Genomic DNA, 19,546 nt, shown 5'->3' with positions numbered 1-19,546 from the left:
TCAACATGCACTATCAACATCTGTCAGATTTACATTCTCCTTCATTTCTGTACTTTTCAAAGATATATCTTTTGTTTAAATAAAAATTAATGTACATTATATTCATACTTTGTTTAATCGTTTCACCAAGATCATCCCACAAAAGGAAATTCAAATACTTTTAAAATTGATCCAAGCAAGTTTAAGTTAACATCCCCCCCCCAAAAAATGTCCTCATTACCAAAAATATTAAGTGTTATCCACAAATAACACAATTTTAAGAGGTTTGACACTATACATATATAATCAGTATACAAAATAAAAAAATTTTGGACCCAAAACCGACCCGTGAAACTCCACAATTTATATCTAAGCATGTTGATTTGCAATCCCATATTTGCACAAACAAATGACGATCAATTGTGTCAAAAGCTTTTTTCAAATCTATAAAATACACTCAGCAAATTTATTATCGTCTATGGAACTGGAATGTCTTCAATTAACTCCATTAATGCACAAAAGCTCAAACATTTCACTCAAAAGACCAGTACATTCATTTGTATTTCCAGTGTTGTGTGTTGGAGCTTTGGGGATGAGTAAGAAACACATGACTCGCCAGTGTTTTTTTTTTACAAAACAGTTTTATTAATACTTTCTCTTCTGTTAAAAGCAGAATGATATAAAAAGGATTTTATTCCAAGAGTTTTCTCACAGAGCATAGTGGCTTTTGCTTCACAAAACAGAAACAAACCTCTATTTGTACAAAGTGGATAATAAAACAACAGCCTGTGTTGACTGAGCTCCACAGTGTCAGCCTGAGAGCGACAGCTTTCCTTTTCTTACCAGAAACAAACACTGTCTGTGGAACGTTTGTGACGATAAACATTTGTGGCTGCTACATTAAGGCCCAACCACGCCTCCCTGGTAAAGTGACAATGTCAGTTTAGTCCTGTTTAAATAGATGATTTGAAATTAAATAAAACTAAAAAAAAAAATAATTAACAGCTTGGCAGAAAGCAAGCAATTATTGCACACACTGATCTCAACTGAGATCATTAGTTTACTGCAGATAGGAACATGGCCGAGGTTTTCAGAGGAAGCAGCTGCTGCTCGACAAACCCAAGCTGACGTCTTGTTGTTTTGGACAAAGTAGGTGCTTTGAGGTGAGCGACCGCGGGCGTTGGTGAAAAAAAAAAAAAAGAGCCTTTCAGACCAGCTTCTTATTCAAGAGCAGCACTGCTCGCTCTCCAAAAAGCTCCACATTGGCATCGAAATGCAGAACACAAAGAGCTAAATATCCGATTTTAAAAAACGCAGTTCGATCCATTGCAAAGTAAAAGTTTAGATCTCAAATCCGAAATTTTAAAATAAGAGAAAGCTCTAAAGAAATAATAAGAATAAAGACTTGTTATGCACAGATCATCCCACAGTTCAGGACACAGGGCTGATATGAATCAAAACACAACTTTAAATGCACAATTCTGGATCAGGTCAACTGATGCAATAACTTAACAAAAACGTCATTTACAACCATGACAGAGGTTTAAAAACTGTTTAAAAGAGAGACAAAGTCTTGGACAGTGTTAAACAATAAACATAAAACACTAGGCACACTGATGGTCCAAAACAAACTATAAAACCACAGAAAAACTGAGTGGATTCAGAGTCAACCTTTGCTTAAGCTCAAGAGTCTATTTGGTAAGGTTACAAATCACACAGCAAAACCAAAAAAATAAAAAGATCCTTGGTTATGAAATCTGACGGCTGGTGCACACTAGAAATGGAGTTGTGTTGTTGCGGTGGAGCAGTCTATGTGTGGTAGAGTTTGTGTTCGTACTCGTTGTTGGAGCACGTGTGCGGGGAGGACAGGCCTCTGTGAATGGGGGTCGGGATGCTGCTGCCGCGTTGCCGGTGGTTGTCGGTCAGCGTCAGGTTGAGGAGGCTGGTGCACGTTGGCAGGTAGACGTGCTGCACATGGTCCACGTCCGACCGGCACACGGGACACAACTGAGGGAGAGGAAACAGGAAGATTTAGAATCCTAAAAACCCACTCGATGCTTTTCTCATTCTCATGTTCATTAGCCCAGTCATGTTTCCCAGAGATTAGACTGGCAGCTATAATCCCCTCATCTCACGCACACACACCATCTGTTTCCCCAAAGATGAGCTACATTTAGCTGATTAACTGTGGGAACGCTCAGGTCAGCAGAGTGTTTTGGCTTTGGATTTTGTTTAAAGTACCATAAAGAATGGGATAGTAGAACCGAAACTTAATTAAAGGGCTTTTAGTAAAACTGCCGACTCATCGCGTGAAAAGCCACCTGAAGCTAGGATCAAAGGGCGTTTTAACTCATCGTCCCTGCATTTATCATATGCAACATAACTATTTTTTAATACTATGTTATGGCAGCGTTTATTCAGACAAGACAAAAATAACTTTCTGGAACTGTTGCACAGATGTCAAGGACACATCAAAGCGATCAACAGACGCCTCTGAAGCAGACTGGCAATTGACAGTCGAAACATGTCAGGAGATCAAAGTAAACTTCCTGAGAAAAAAGTTGTCCAAATAAATGAAACCTTAATATATTATTCAAAAAGACAAAAATAACTTGGTGGAGTTATTACAGCTAATCTGTTTTTTTTTGTCTACGATGTGTGAGCTGCTGTGTCCTAACTAAACACAGACAGTTTGGAGTCTCACCTGAAGTTGATTGGCGCAGGCCTGGCAGCACACCATGTGTCCGCAGGGACAGAACGCGGCGTCGATCTCCTCCTCGCAGCACAGCATGCACAGCAGCGCCTCGCGCAGCTTCTGCAGACGCACCTCCAGGGCGCGGCTCTGCTGGCAGCTGCTGCAGTCCAGCTCCTCCACCTGCTGCTGGTCTCTGCTGGGGGAGCAGGAGGGAGAGGAGCGCTCACCACTCTCCGAGCGTGACATCAGGTCCACCACGCCGGAGTTGTAGAGCAAACGGCGAGCGTGGTCGTACACTTCCTTGGAGGTGCGGCGGATGTCGAAGACGTACTTTTTTCCCAGATTGATGTTCTCGTTGAGAAAGAGTGACGCAAGGTGTCCCTTAAAGTCTCTGCTGTACTGCATCATGACGGCATCGGTCACTGTGTCACACCTGGAAGAAAGACCAACAAGCACAGTTCAGTCAGCAAAGTCACTCATCTTGTGCTTCATGTGAATTAAGGACATCAACAGAAGCAAATAGCTTTGAAACTCTGCAGACTTGTCCCTGAAACAAAGGCTCAGCACTGTCTATTGTACCTTTGTACTACTGCGAATCACAACTATTTCATAGCTCAGCCATTTGAATTGTCTCCGCTGCCTGCCAACACATGTCAACCATGGACAGTCAATCCTGCTGCCTCGAAAAATTAAACTTCATCCATGTTTTCACAATCTCTCATTCAGGTAATGAGAAGAGCAAAAAATGCTTGAGCTATGACTTCTTTTCTTTAAGCATTCAATGTCAGGAAAAACTTTTTAAGCTTACAGGATTTAAAACTCTCCCAGCTGAAAATACTCAGTGCATTTGCAAAACCTTTGCTCGCACATGCGACCCGAACAGGAGAAGCAGGTTTACAGGACGGGATAGATTTTTAGCAAGTCTCTCAAAAATCTCCAAATGTGGGACTGAGTTTAAAAATGTTGCATCACACCATTGGTGAGTATTTGCAAGCTCTGTTTATGAAAAACTGTGTAGCCGCGTGTGAAATAAACCGTTTGAGCATTAATACAAGAAAGTATAGCTGCAGCATCAGATGCATCTTTGCATTTCTCTCACCTGTAGAACGCATGAGTCTCCGTGATGGCCCGGTACAAACCACTGGCTGCCCGGTTGCTGATTAGCTTGTATAGAAGAACCACGCTGTCATTCATGTCCTTGGTGACCGTCAAGTAGACGCTTTTTCCCGATTGTGTGGCAATCTGGATGATGGGGTAGCTTATCCTTTAACAAGACAATAATCCATAATCAGAAACTCATCAAAGATAGAAAAATGCAACAGTGGGACTGGAAGTGGACAGGAAGTGCTGCAAACCTGTTCACTAGGCTGAAGTCCTCCTTGCAAATAGTGAGGCCCTCAGGTCCGACTCCGATGGCCAGATGCTGACCATTCGCATCCCGAGCCCAGTGCCACTCCACACCGTAATGCTCCAGAGACGAGATCAGCTGCAGGGCCTGGTACTCCACCGAGCCCTGGCTCGCTCCCTCCAGAGCCTTGTGTCTGGAAATGATACTGCGGGGGAAATGAGGAGGGAAGAGAACTGCTTTAATGAGGATAGGAACCACACAAATGGGATGAAACAAACATGACTCGGGCAATGCAATCCGCTGCACTGAGCTCACACATTAAAATAGTAAGAAGAGCTTGGATTATTAAACCAATAAAAAACTAAAAGAAACTGTTCAATGAAACTTCAATCCAGTTGGGAATTACATCATCCTGCTTACACTTTTTTTGTTGTGGGGTGGAGTCAGAGGTGTAACTCGCTCTGCATGTTCGTCATATAGCACGTGTCAAATCAGTTAAGCTCCCTAGAGTTGATATGTGTGCATGAAACTTTGACACTAAAGGGCACGGCACGCTGCAAAACTGCCAGCAGCAAAATTAGAAAAAACAATTAGGGTTACATCTTAACAGCTGCATTGTAAAAAAGAAAAGTGAAGTAAACATGTGCCATTTACTTTTTCAGCTAAACACCTGATGATATTCTCAGGCTTTCTAAAGAACCCAGTCACCCCAATGTTGTTTACAGATAAAGGGCAGAGCCTGTACAGTGGCACGCTGCACACACATGCCATCTGATCCCTGACAGCTGCTCTGAAGGCTGATCTGTGCGTGTGCCCTTAAAGCAGGTGATAACACACATCGACCAATCTTCACTTGCGTGCCCTCAAATGAACCCAAAAAATATTAAAATCACACGCTGAAAGCTAATATTGTAATTAGAATGATTCATTTCTACAGTCACAGTAGGAAGGCAGGAAGCGCATCATCGCCGCAAAGTTTAAACAGTGTGTCACAAGGTTAGAGTCATTCAGCTTTGTGCAAACATACTGAAAAAGCCAATATGAGTTTGTATGGAGCCCTTTTTTTGTACCTGTCGATGGTTGTCGAACTGGGTTCCTCTCCACACAGCTCTGAATACCAGTACTGGGCTGTGTTTTGGTTGTAGTCGCCGAACTCGGCCTGAGCCAGCAGTGCACTCAGCTCCTCAGCTTGTTCTGAGCCCATACGCAAATGTCCTTGATGGAGGTCCTCCTTCACGTGCATGAAAAAGATGTGCCTGTTGGGACAGGGGAATTCCAGTTACTGGTGCAACAGAACCCACAGGGGCTCAAGTTTACCAATTCTATATAGAGAGCCACTGTACGATCAAATGTCATGTGGAGTTCGAACATTATGTAGATGGCCTAACTCTTCACCACAAAGTATGTGTCAAACTCTTTAATTGAAAATTCTCTTTGTTTTTTGTCTCTCCCTTGAATTGGACAAAAAAAAAAAAAAGTGATTTCCGTGGTTGTTCTAGAAACCTTGGAAGAGAAAGTCAGAGAAACTGAATGGCATGAATATAAAACCTAGCAAGAACTTTTAACCCAATGACTCAGTGGGCAAATGCACTCTACTACAACAGTTGCCCTGACAGTTGTTAGATGGGTGGATGGGTTACATTGAATGTATGGCCCTTTCTCTGCTGCTCAGTGTGAAAAGCACACACCACCAAATTAAAATCCACCGGGCCTGTTTTTGTCTGAAATGAAGAGAGAGTTTGTGCTGACATTTAGAAGATTTGTGGTATTATCCAACCAATAATTATAATTTAAAAAAACCCCAATTGTTATTGTTTAGACTGAATGCTGCTTACAATGAGAAGGCCGTGTTCGGGTGGCGTGGCCAAGTAAAACAGTTCATTTCTCCATAAAAGAAGCCAGTGCAGGTCTTTTCATTGTTTTGACCAGAAGATGTGAGGAATTCTTTCCTTCTGGCAGCGGGAGACAAGACGTCAACAAGGAGTAACACCCTTACTGTCTCAGCCCTGACATTAAGAAAAGCGTTGGACTCTAGTAACCACCGTGGACGGTTCATGGAGATGACCTATGGCACAGTAAACTTTTAAGGAGATTGTATGTAGAGGATTTCCCTGTACAAACCAGATGGGTAGCTTCTAAGTGGTTGTTTACATCTATATTTTTTTCTTTGTGACACCTTATCCTCAATACTAGCCAATTTTGTACTCTCTGACAGAGTAAAGTGACAGCACATCTCAGGAATCTGAATCTAATCTTAATTACATTTAAAGAAACATCTCTTGCATAGGAGTTTACTTTGAAGCCTGATTAAACGAGAAGCTATTTCATGTTTGCAAATGAGGTCAAATCATTACTTGAGGACACTTTAGGAGGGTTTGGATGTGGAGTGGTAGCATACATTACTCTTTTCATCAAGTTACAAACAAACAAACCGTTTCATCTTTAAATGAAATTTATTTTCTCAAGGCATCGTTTAAGAGAAGAAAAACAGATTGGTTCCTTCAGGAACAAAATAAGAGCCTTTGTTCATCTTAAACAGCAGTAGTTGGCTGTTACTGCTTGAGAATGCAACAACAGCGACACACCTCACCAAAGTTACACAGCTCCAAAACAGTATCAACATCAGCCCAGAGATCTGAGGTCCAAACAAAGTCGGTCTACACCACCCCTGATAAAGCCAGACTATCACAACGAAGCCCCATAGCTGACCGGCCCCTGCAATAACAAACTTGTGCTTTGATATGGTGTTAAACATCCCATTCCCTCAAACAGACACGCACAAACACTGCTCTCTATTGTGTCAGGCCCAGCAGGCATCATGTGATGGAGTTAGCTACCTGCCTGACGCAAACAATAGGGCTGATTTGACTGGGAGTTTTCTACAGGTTGCCGAGCGAGAGGTTACTACAGGGCATTCAGCAGAGGTTACTATAGTTCAGTCAGGGATTGGCAAGGGGTTAATATTGGTCACCTTACCACTGACAATAGCTTTAGGTTACATCCTGCACTCAGAGCAAGTCTGGGCCTGTTCATGTGGAACGGTGATGACAATATTAGAAACACAAGGAGAGAAACCCAGTTTGTGTCTGAGGTCATCGGTGACACAGCAAGCCATTACGTGCACTCATAAATAATCACTGGTAGAACTTTGCCGAGTCAAGGCAAGCAAACATGATTGGCATCTGTATATAGTGTTATAGGCTAATCAGTTAACTGATTGTCTCAACGCTCTTAATATTATCACTTACATCCAATACTACAAACTACTTTTAACACTGTGATATATACATCCTTGTGTATTGATCGATACCAATCTGATCATACATTGGCACGAATAATGCAGTTTTATTTAGAGCTGGGTATTGATTCAGATTTCCCAAATCAATTTGATTCACAAAGGCCCGATTCAATTCCACTCCAATTTTTGATTCAGTTAAGGATATTTCAGTCACAGTACGTACTTTACTTAAAGGTCCAGTGTTACGCTATTTTTCAACATCTCCATATGTTCTAAGAACCCTAACAACATAGTATTCAAGGTTTATTTTCGCCTGTTTTCTGGAGTTTTAGCCCTCTGAAAAACCCCTTTAATGACGTTTCTAAAAGCAGTCTGCTTTGGGGCCTTCATGCATATGCATGAGTGGCCGCGTCTGTAGACGCAGACTTCATGCCTCGCTCTTGCGAGGTTGATCAGTGATCACCAGAGCGATTGTATTTTGCTATCCACACGCTGTTATTGTTTTTAGCCCCAAAAAAAACATGCATAAATCATATGAATTGATATAGGGCCAATCTAGTTTTTCCCGACCCAGTTTCTTTTATAAGTTTTGTAAAATGTTTGATCAAGTTATATTCAAACAGAACAATAGTCAGCAACAGTAGGTATGAGAAAAACTGACCTATTTAGTATTAACCAATGGGTTGTATACATTTAAACTATAAATAAAAATAATTTAGAAAACCCTGAAAATAACCTGAATGAATCCAATAAAACCACTCTGTTATATTGAGGATTTAAGATACAGGCCAGTGTGACCAGATACACCCAATGACATTGTAATTTATCAACAGCTTCAATCGATCTAACTTTAGGACCAAAAAACAATAGTCATCCCAAATAAACTTGTCTTCTTTCCATTTAGTGCTTCCTGATAATGTGGTATAATATGAGAATATAATAAGTCCTACGACAAAGTTTATCTGCTATACTTTTACGTTTGTACACATTAATAAGGTAACCCGACTGTCCTTTTACCCTGGCCTCTTTTTTTTTTAAACATTAAACCATTTAAAATGATGCAGAGGTCATGTGGGAAGCGGCAGGAATGTTTGACTGCCCAGCTGGAATAATTCAATTAAAGCAGGCCTGAACAATAAGAAGGACCTGTTAAATATAGGTCAGCAGCTGCAGATGTGAGGAATTAAATATATAATATTTTTCTACCTGCCATTTAAAACATTTAAAAGACAAAAAAGATTAAATGAGAGGAATAAAACAGAGGTTTTGGGTTAAGTAACTACTACACTGCTACATTCCCTCCAGTTCCTTCAATAAAACTAGAGTGATAATTTAGGGTCTTCTGACCAACTCCAGAGCTAGGCAGAAAGTCAGGCAGTTCACTATGAAGGAACAAAACGTCCCCACAAACTGAAACCCAACACCTCTGCTCTGAGACCAAAACTCCTCTGTTGATTGGCTGTGGAAGGCGCAGACTTCATTGGCTGCACTCAACAATGTGGTTTGTAAGCTAGTCAAATAGCAGGCACGGCCAGAAGCTATGCACTGTGGGGTTACCATCAGTCGTTGAACTATAGTTACCTCTGAGACGCATCTTTTGTGTTTCGTTTAATTCAGTCTTACAAAGTGATAATTTTCCAGTAGCAAAATCTGCCTCTGCACTGGGACAAGTTGATCTGTAGGCTTTGCTGCAATAAAACAAAGAGGCCGTTTGTGAGCTACATTCCTCTGGATACAGGCTAGTGTTGTGTACAGGATGGCAAAACTGATTACAGCACAGCATCAATTCAGTTCAGGCTGCAAATAAATGCAACGGCATCAGAAACAATAGAGAGATGGAATGGGTTAACTTAAAAACACAACTAGAAAGAAAGATCTATCAATTTAGACACTAACAAGTGAATACTTTCAACTATGGGATATACTAATAACTCATCTGCATCATGTGCCACATGCAGTGAGATGATGAAGAACATGCAGAGGTACGACATGTAATATCTGTTCAAGTTGTAAAGCTTTCCTTTTTAATGCTTGTATGGATTGAAAATAGAAACATACCATAGATAACCAAAGGGTGAAGTGGTTCACAATCCAGCCTTTGCTTCAGTTTGTTCCCAGTAAAGGTACCTTATGTTCACATGAAGGGAATGCTACCAAAGGGGGCTAATGAAGAGGGAACATTCATGTATTTAAGCCACACGCTCCCCCCAGGCCAGTCGTGTTTAATGGCCCAGATATTAGTGGCCATTTTTAAGGCCTCGAGTTCAGTATCCTTTAACAAAAAAAAACTAAAAACATGTTGTTCCTCTGGTCAATGGCGAAAAAAAAAACCCACAGTTAAATCCTAATTAATGAAGTGAAAAGTTCAGTCCGTTTTTTGATTGATTTTACCTTTGATGGAAAAGAGGGCCACCTTGTATATAAATCAATTTTATGCATCTAGAAAAGATGCTATCAAGGAGTTTTAAGAAAAACCCAAATTTAAATTTGCGTGGGCAGTGAGATTAAAAAGAAAGGATACTTCAATCAGCTGTGGACTTAAAGCCCACGCAGCTGAAATTTATCTTATGGTTGGAAAATATGGCACAAAAAAGTGCTTAAAGGCGAGACATTGAAGAAGTCATTTGACTTCTTTGAGCTGTATGAACTTCTGAATGGATTTCTGCAAGAACACAAACCTCTCCTGCACACAAGTGCAAAAACTCTTAATTCCAAAATAATTCCCAAACAGCCAGCTGTGTGTGAGCATTAGCACTCAAATGGTCAGCCAGCTTTTTTTTTGCATAACGTTAAAGTACACAGTATCTTATATAAGCTGCTCCGTGCAGATCCAGCGGGTTATGTAATATGGCCTATAAAATGGATGTAGAAAGAGGGGGCCCAACCCCTCAGCGCATATGAAACGTGTGGCTCTGTCTAAGCCTTGGCTTTGTCTGCCAAGAACATTTACCACAGCTCGCACACATGTGTCATAAGAAGCTGTTGGAATTGAACACATGCATGGGCATGCCCCAACGGCCTGCAGACAGCAGTGTGTCATGTATCAATAAAAATGTGCAGAAGGGGAGTGTTTGGATGAGACATGCAGGGGGAACGACAGGTTGTGATAAATGGGTCAGAGTTGGTGGAAAGAGGAACCATCAATAAGTCACTCCAAGAGTAAACCTAGAGAGAGGTTTGTAGTTTTGATTGGCATGTTGTTGCTTTTATTGTAGCACCACCATTCCATCCACATCCTGCACCTCCAGAGAAAATAAAATCAAACCAAAGTAAATGCATGGCACTTAAATAAAACAACAGATATAATAAATTGGTGTTACAACCATTCACCAACATGCACCCCCTTACTATCTTTATCTTGTTTTTTTTTGCAACCCCACCCTCTACCCACCCAAAGCCAGCCATCTGCTGATAACCCCAGCTAATTCAGCAGAGGTCAGAGTGCAGGCAGACAAGTGTCCTCCACGCTCACCGTCATCCCCCACGTTCCTTTCACTTTTCCCTTTCAAAGGTTGCCAAATATGGGCCAGAGTAAGGGAGGTGGGGTGGGTGGAGGGTGCGAGGCAGACGGAGGGGAAGCGTGAGCAGGCAGTTCACTTCAAAGAGTGACAGGAAAGTCACAACACAGGGTAAACTGATATATTTGTGTTTGAATGTGGGAGCACTTGAGATGTGACGGATAGGACTCACAACATCCACAACCATGTTGTATGTATTAACACCTGGGGGCAATCACATCCACAATATTACAATAAAAACAGTTTTTGGACTGGCTCTGAATGGCTGAAAACTTTCTATTAATATCTTCAAATGGAGTTGGCTAAGGAGAATGCCGAGTCATGATCTTGGGTTTTGTTACGACTGCAAGTCTGTGTTGGTTCAGAAAATTACACGAGATTCCCTTGCAATACAGTCACTAGCTTATGTACGTTAGAGTTGTATTTTAGAGCCTCCGATTTTTCCTTTAGCCTTTTCACTAATTCCATCTCATAGTTTACCTACTTCAGGCTATTAAGCTTCTCAAAAATGTGCCAAACCACGCGTGTTAAGCACTTGTTTATGGGAAGAAAACTGCGAGTAAATGCATGATATAGTGTCAAAACATGCATGTGAGAGTATATCACGTGATAGATTGACATTTTCATTCTAGGAAGCAACTCTAAATGTGTTTTGGAACGCTGCCACACAGAACACACAAATTATTGTGGTGAATAAGATGTAAAACTTTGTAAGTGGATAAGTGGATGAAGGGGAGGTACTTTGTGCATAATCTAAACCACAAAACTGACTCACAATGATGACATATGTGTAGAGAATAGAAAACAACAACCTGTTCCCAAACAGCTTCTGCAAAAATGTCACGACTGCTTTTGTTTGGACAAAAATGGCCTCCAAACAATCGAAACAAAAAGTTATTTCCAGCTGAATGGGAGCAGTGTTGAGGGGTCCCTACATGTCACACGGAGGTCCCCCCCGGGGGCCGGCTCAAAGCAACACACATAGTCCCAGAGCTGCAGGATCACACTTCCTGCTTGGTGCTCCCCCATCAGAATGACCTATAGTAACCTCACACGCTGGAGGAAGAGGTTACTACAGTTCATTTGCAGCGCGTTGAAGTGATCAGATTAAAGTTATTAGTAGCTGGTAACAAAAGCCTGACTTTTCCGAGCACACGCCTCCAAACACAGGTCAAATGAACTCACGGGTGATTGAAATATTATGAGAAAAAGAATTTAGTTGTTGCAAAAAAATATCCCTTACTTTTAGGCTTGATATGAAGGTCACAACAACAACAACTGTGGAAAAATGTCAGAGCAAGTGAACACACCTTGTCTGTTCCTGCAGAATGAGATGAGGCTCCACAAAGAACTTGACTCGCAGTCGCAGTCGACACGGCGCCAAGTTATCCATCTGCTGGCAGATTCGATTCCTCAGATTCAACCACAGGTTCTCGCCTTTGCTGCCCGTGAACTGCAGCCCGAAATAGTCGACTTCAATCACACCCAACTTTCTGCAAACCTGGAAATAAAAAAAGGGTGAAATTTAAAACTTTAATAATACTAAAAAAGTGTCCATTTTAAGAAGTTTTGTATGCTGACCTAGGGCTGGGTGATATGGACCAAAACTGAAAGTGGCGATAAGTGCTGTAAATCTAAAAAAAAACTTTTTTAAAGTCAAATAAAGTCTGACCAGAAAAACAATTCTGAGTTGAATTTGCTGATGAAAAATGCCACACAGGCACATTCATTAACAAACAGCAGCACAATATGTGCCGCTTGTTACTTTTTCCGCCATTAGGGACAGCACGTGTGAGTGAGTTCTGTAATGTGGCTTGTTTAGGGGAAGATCTGGGTTAAAACACACTCAGTAATCCATCTAACTGTGCTTTTCATGCTGTTCTGAGAAGGAGCAAATGCAGCGACTCCTAAAACAAGTATTTTATTACAAAATAAGCTATAAAAAAAGATATATTAATATAGGCAATATTGTAATTTTTTATTAGGCCAAAATAGAAATCTTGACATATCTTTAATCTCAATATATTTCTTAGCCCTACGCTGACATTTTAAAACAAAGCAACTAGGAATTGCATTGCAAATTAGATTTAAAAAAAACCCAAAAAAGACCAAAAATTAAGTTCAAGGAGTTTGTTTTACTTGTTTTTGTTTTAGCATTTATGTCACATAACTACTTACAGGCCTGGAGTGATTGACACAGCATCTATAACATCTGATCAACATGCATATAAGAGTTTTAGGAGGCTGCAGGTCTCCATTAGTATGTAGTCATAGAAACCCTTCAGACAGCTTCACTAAGTAAGTGCGCAGGAAATGTGTGTGGATTAAAAAAAAAAGTTCACTTTTCAAAATAAGAGTGCATTTAGATTATCTTCCCCATTGTTCTAGTTTCTACCATCCTTCCCCTGAGATTGGAGTCTCGCCAGTATCCTTTCATTGACATGATGCAGATTTATCAACACTTTTCCCACACACACACACACATATATATATATATAAGCTCCATTCATATTCTAAAGCTCCCCATTGCCTGCAAAGCCAACTTGGAGCCTCTCCCGGGGTAAAGGGGCTCACCAAACCTCCAATCCCACGCCCCCTCAGCAGTACCCGGCCACGGCCTCATTACATAACCGTTAGTGCAGCCACTGGGAGGTTGGTATGAAACTAAGTCAATACTAATGCCAAAAATCTAAGTGCATTCAGACATTATTATTTCCTGGAGTTGAAAATATGTGAGTCACATTAAAGTTTCAGTCACAAATGCTGCGTTCAAAGACATAAGAATGAACTGAAGTAACCCCGGACAAAGCCGCTGCAGGTACAGGTCAGACAGGTACACGCGTTCTAAATATCACAGATTCACTTTGGATGTGCAAATGTCGGTTTAATAGTGAATTTCCACAGTTACTGTGTTATTGTTAGGATTTTGCAAACTTTTTTTCTGCGTGTAGCGCGCCAGACATAGTGTTTCCGAGGTTCTCGCGCGCACACGCACGTAACAATGAGGTTTTTCTTAATTTAATTTTTATTTATTATTAGCGCTGTGAAGCAAATGAGTGAAATATACCAATGATGAACCACAACGCACTCAAATGCACACACTAACCATATAGGTTCACTTTGTGTGTGTTTTTTTTTTTTTATTTTAGGGATGTGTCTATTGATACGGAAACGTCCTTTCTTAAGCACGTGAGTGGAGGCTAAACCTGAGCTAAAGGTGCATTAAAGTTGTCACTCCTCTGTCTGATAGTTGACTAAAACAAACGGAACCTACCTTATTTAGACAGTCTTCTCCATTCGCTTTCCCATCAACTTCCACTTCCATCACCACCGAGTCCGGACGAGTAACGTGGCAGAGCATTTTGGTGATTCTTTGGTGTGCCACTATTACAAACAAACAAACACAGCGACTCTTCTTCTACTTCTCCTTCTCCTTCAGTGTAAAAGCGTCCGACATCAAACCCTCATCACTTTCTCAGCTCCTTTCACTCCGTGCGGTGAATCTGGAAGCACCAGCTGGAAGGTCTTTCAATGAAATACTAGGCACAGCACCGCCCACAGTCACATGTCCAATGGCATTGCGTTTGACATCATCCCGGTCATATTCGGTCCAATCAGATGCCTTCTTACATTTCCACGCTGCTCTTCCAGAGTTGTAGGAGTGTAGTGCGCCCTCTTCTGGCTAATATATGACATGCTGCCTGGTCTTTTTTCCTCAAAACCTAAAAATCTAAATTGTACATAGTGCTGTATACTTGGTGTGCAACAAAAATAGCACACTACATTAACACTTTAATGAGTGCAATGGCATCCCCTCTTGCACAGTGTTTCTCAAAAGGGGCTACTTGAGAAAGAGAAATTGGAAATTAACGAACGAAAACATTAAAAATATGGGGTTGTATAATGTTTATTTTTAGTTAAATATGATTAACACAATAAAGATGATGGAAATGATCTTGACTAGAACATGAGTTGATAATACAAGGGTCAGTCTTGGTCTTACACCAAGCAGGAGTTGACTGGAAATCTATTCAGGAGGCATAACCATTGTTTCATTTTACTTATTTACAAAATGAGACTGTTTAAAATGTGTGTTATCATACTCATTCATTCCATTATTATGCTCTATAGTTGGTTTTTCATAATAATCTGAGCAAAATGTTGTTGTCGGACAAAAGGGGGTACTTGGACTCAGAAAAAAGAGAAAGGGGGTACTTCAACCCAAAAAGAAATAATGTTCCAGTAGAATATTTGAGGTCAGCTAAAATGGTTCGTTCCATTAAAACTAGTTGTTTAATTTCCATTAATACAAACTAACAATATTTCAATATAACACATCTTGTTTTTTTTTTTTTTTCTTGCAATTTGTATTGGATTTCTATTAGATTTAATCCCGATACATTTTGTTCTTTTTTTGTCTTGTTTTCTTTGTTAGCATGTTAATTGAGTTGTTTCTGTAACACAAAATCCAGAACGAAAGCACACAGAAACAGTTTCTGTCTAAATAAGGTAGGTTTCACATTTAAATGAATAAGTCAAACAGTGGTGTGAAGCTTTGAGCTCTCACCAAACATTTTTATTATTATTGTTAGGGTGATCGTTCTTATTTATTAGTGTGTCTTAGTACTTAAAAAAACAAAAAAAAAACATGTTTCTTTGTTTCAGCGTGACAGTGCGACACCACTAATTTCATTGTATATTCTATGAACTCTCTCTTGATTAAGTTTATCGAAGCATATACTAAAAATATTATTTGGATGTAAATTTATATGCAGCCTTTAGTTCTTGAACTGATCAGATACACAGTGGCAATGTACATCTTTTAAATGGGCTTTTTTTTAATTACTAAGGATAAATGTGTGTTTAGCACTGGTGTGTGATAAAAGTGTTAAAGCCATTTGGCTCCTGAGCACATTCCATATCTGTTCAGATCTGCCTTCAAAATATTTTATGTGACAGAAAGTGAAAAAAGGTCTCGATTAGGAAATAAATGCTTAGAAAGCATTGGTTTTAGTAAAATAGTGATATAAAAATATATGAATACACTTTTGTTCTGCCACTTTCACTAATATCCATTATATACTTTCTCAGCACAGGGATGGACTGGTCCTTAAGAGCTTGCAGAAAACTGCAGCAACACATTAACTCACAATAAGGATGCATGGAGGAACAATAACAAAGTCAAGCTGTAGTTCAGTGTACCAGGGGACATTTTAGAGCCAAAGCTTCATCCTCATCCATATTTGTGTGCTTTCCCAGTGCTGCATTATTGATGGAGCATCGGTGAGTCACAAAGAGCAGTAGGAGACCCTGGGCTGGCTCTAAACACGTTCACTGTATGACTGAGATGCTGTATGAAGAAGTTGTTCTTGTGATTGAATTTCACATGTCAACCTTTTTTTTTTTTAATATTTCACGTTGTTCAAAGTAAATATAGGATTCATCAGAAACAATCCACATTCAGACTTTGACTGAGTTTGTTTTGCTTGAATCTACTTTTTATTATGATTGTTTTTCCACTTCAAAATATGATGCATTCATCATAACACTAGTGCAAATACTATACAAAATATGGGCTATACCTATATTTATATCTAAACTTCACTTGGCATTTTTCTTCAATTTTTAAAGTTGTAAGGCACTAAAAATGTTAAATACAAGTGTATTCTAACTTTGTGCTTTAATATTACATAACATACCCTGTGTCAGCCTTGCGTAACATAACGCGCAAGGTTGCATTGTAATATTGTACATTAGTTCAGTTTCTCACTGTTATTGACAGGCATTATTATTCTCCGTGGTATGAAATTTACGTTTTGCTTCTCAGCATTTTTAGTCTCTTGCTTGGTATTGTTATTATGTGCATTACTTCACTGCTGTCCTCTGAAGTCCTGCAGCCTGTAACACTCAAGAGCTTTTATCAGCTATGGTGTCTGTGTGTCTTTCGCTGTGTGATAAGGTCAGTCACCCTGCAGTTGGAACTTGCTACTGTCCTTTTGCCCCGAGGTGATGTAAGAAAGTGCACCAAGAATGATCATAGAGTCATGTGGCCTGAGCAGCCAGCATAAAGCCATAAATGGGAAAGTGAGATAGTAAGTGACCTAACATCTTCTGCTGATGTGGGGCATGAGGTTCGTGTGTGTAACCAGCATGTACATGTCGTACGCTGCTGTGCTACTCAACGGGAGATAAAATGCATTTCTCTGATATGTTTACTAAATAAAGCATATCTGGCAGGTTAGGATGTAAGTTTATAACATGAAGCTATTTATAGCAAAAAAATAGTCAGGCAGTATCTTCAAAGAGTCATTCGTTGCTGTTCTTGAATTGAAGGCTCAATTTTTTCTTTTTAGATCCATTTTTAAGGGTTTGGTATAATTTCCTTCTCTGCCATCTGGGCTCCTTCTTGAACAAAGTTTATTTCCAGATCTCCGCTTTTTGGCTAGGTAAGACATCATGTGATCGGACATTGCTTCCCTAAGGCAAGTCAATGCTCACTCTGTTGCTGTGTGTGCGTTTCAGCCTGTGTGTGCATGACATCACAGCATCATCACTGCCCAACTCCACAGCCAAAGCTGTGCCTCTCCATGCAGAGATTATGTCAGAAAGTGCCACGCTAACAGAGCTGCTGCTGCTCTGGTTGTTGATGTTTTTGTCGCTCTGATGGCATCCGTTTGTTTACCGCCTGTCGCCATTAGGCCAAAAGACGAAAAGCATTGGAGCAATTGACGAATTGAGAAAAAAAGAGGAGTATTGTTTAAGGATGAGCAGAAGCCAGAGGACAAGCATCTCCTCCGGGTCTGCAGAGAGTCTACAACAATGGTCAGGTGATTCAGAAGATCAGACGTTGCCGTCTGAAACCTCCTCTGATGAAGACACTTTCTCGGTTTCAGACGTGGAGGCAGAAGGTGCGATGAAGAGAAGTCTGAGCTTCAGCAGTTCTTTTAGCCTTGAAGAGGATCAGAATCATCAGTCAACTACTAAGGGCAAAAAAGAAGAGCAGTTTCTGAGGCAACCGAGTGGAGTAAACCTTACAGAACCTAAGGGATGTGAGTTCAAAGTTGAATTCAGAGGAATGGAGAAGAGGAGCGTGTTGTTTGACACAAATCCATCAAGAGCAACCTTCTTCAAGCCTCAAGCTTTATGGTTAGCAGTGACGAAATGCCTGTCCCTCCGATGGCCACCTTGTCTATCCACCAACAGACAAAGTAGCCGGAAATTGACTTACCAAGAGAAAGTTGATCAATCAGAGGACACACAATCATCTGAAAGCTCTGAATCAACCAATGGGAGCTCTTCAAGTGCATCTTTTGCCAATAATCAAGATGTGCCATTGGTGAAACATGAGGAAGAGAAAGCCAGAAGTAAAGTAGTTATAGGTGGTCCACCTCCTGGAAGAGGGATATCTCAGTCGTCACCCAGATTACCACGGGCCAGACAGGCCACAGGCTCTGTGTTGGCTTCAATGATCTTGGAGAAAGAGATGTTTCTAACGGTTGAGCTGATAGATTCAGGGGGGGAGAGAGAGGATTTTCGCTACCATGCAGAATGGAAGTTGTCTGAGAGAACGAAAGAACTTGCAGAGGGAGTATGGCTCTCTAGAAGCCAAAACACTCTGGATTGACCTTTGAAATGAGAGATTTGATTACTTTTAATAGAAAGGCCTTGGTAGTCTGCACTCATCAAGCTCATTTTATGGGTACAAGCATCAGTTAATATAACCATATACCGTGACTGCTGATCCGGAATGACCTAGATTTCAGGAAATACTGACTTGTTAAGCGGGAAGACTGTAAACCAACATGTCCTGATATAAATGGGACTGTAGCTGACTACGGTAATTAGAATGGCTATTTTCAGAAGCACAGCACTGCACAGTGAGTGGTAATGGTTCTTTTCCACCTTTATTCATCTCTGAAAAGAACATTGTTTGCATGACTGGCTCCTGTTAACAAGAAGATGATGGAAATCTAAAGAGAATGTGCCATGCATTGATGTATTAAAATGTATTCATGGTAATATTAGTGGTTCTTTTTCCACTCATATTTTGTAGTAACTACATGTAAAATTGAATGACAAAAAGGTTGTGGAAATAGCACTTGCATGATGGGATTTATTCATTCATGTGTCAGAATTTCAGCTCTTTCATTACTGAATGGTATTGAAAAGTGAACATTTTACTTACCCATGGACCAAAAGAAACCCCAATAGATGCATATAGAATCTTGTTATTTTGTGCATATAGTAATAATATATAAATATATACATATTTTTATTCTTTATAGATTATGATGCTGTGCCTATATACAGTAGAGTTATTTCCACTGTGGCACATGGCTAACCTTTGTGTGCGATACTTTGAAAAAAGGCTCATGTATACTGCTATTTTTAGCACGTATGCAGTGCAGCTTACTAGTCCTGCTTCTTACCAATCAGGAGATTTACAGTCTTACGGCCTTTGTAGATCACTATGTTTTTGCTTCTACCTATACCATCTTGTTTTCGTCACATTTTTGTGGACATATATAAAAAGCTGGTAGAATAAAAACTGTGATGTAACATGAACCAAACCTTTCTTAACAGAAATATTTGTTTCTTTTTTTCATGTCCCTATGACTTTTAATGGAAGCTGCCTGAGAATGGCTTACTTGTTTACAGACCATAGCTAGCATGGGTTAGGGTTAGGTGTGAAGGGCTAAAGCTACTCGCTACGTCAGTATTAAGAAAGAGCCTTGGGTGAAAAAAATGACAAACGTTAATGCTCAAAG

The 19,546-nt window shown here is 40.3% G+C and overlaps 2 protein-coding genes across 3 annotated transcripts in view; one reads left to right on the top strand and one right to left on the bottom strand.

Moving 5' to 3' along the window:
- Positions 1-19,546, top strand: part of dtnbp1b (dystrobrevin binding protein 1b) — an 82,980-nt gene that overhangs the window by 7,670 nt on the left and 55,764 nt on the right. The window lies entirely within an intron of this gene.
- mylipa (myosin regulatory light chain interacting protein a) lies at positions 602-14,298 on the bottom strand. Its single transcript, XM_028460939.1, has 7 exons — positions 14,053-14,298; positions 12,089-12,279; positions 5,093-5,278; positions 4,030-4,227; positions 3,774-3,938; positions 2,684-3,107; positions 602-1,986 (listed from the first exon to the last, which is right to left on the bottom strand). The coding sequence occupies exons 1-7, from the start codon at positions 14,137-14,139 to the stop codon at positions 1,789-1,791; spliced, it is 1,449 nt and encodes a 482-aa protein (XP_028316740.1). The 5' UTR covers positions 14,140-14,298; the 3' UTR covers positions 602-1,788.

This window comes from Gouania willdenowi, chromosome 11 (assembly GCF_900634775.1).
Source record: "Gouania willdenowi chromosome 11, fGouWil2.1, whole genome shotgun sequence".
Taxonomy (NCBI): domain Eukaryota; kingdom Metazoa; phylum Chordata; class Actinopteri; order Blenniiformes; family Gobiesocidae; genus Gouania; species Gouania willdenowi.
The sequence above is the reverse complement of the archived record's forward strand: the minus strand, read 5'-3'. Positions and strand labels throughout refer to the sequence as shown.

Coding starts and splice junctions, on each gene's coding strand:
- mylipa (XM_028460939.1), bottom strand. CDS start 14,139: ATGCTCTGCCACGTTACTCGTCCGGACTCGGTGGTGATGGAAGTGGAA. Junction 3,108..3,773: donor GAGACTCATGCGTTCTACAG/GTGAGAGAAATG, acceptor TCTTTCTTCCAG/GTGTGACACAGTGACCGATG. Junction 1,987..2,683: donor CCTGCGCCAATCAACTTCAG/GTGAGACTCCAA, acceptor CCTCTCCCTCAG/TTGTGTCCCGTGTGCCGGTC.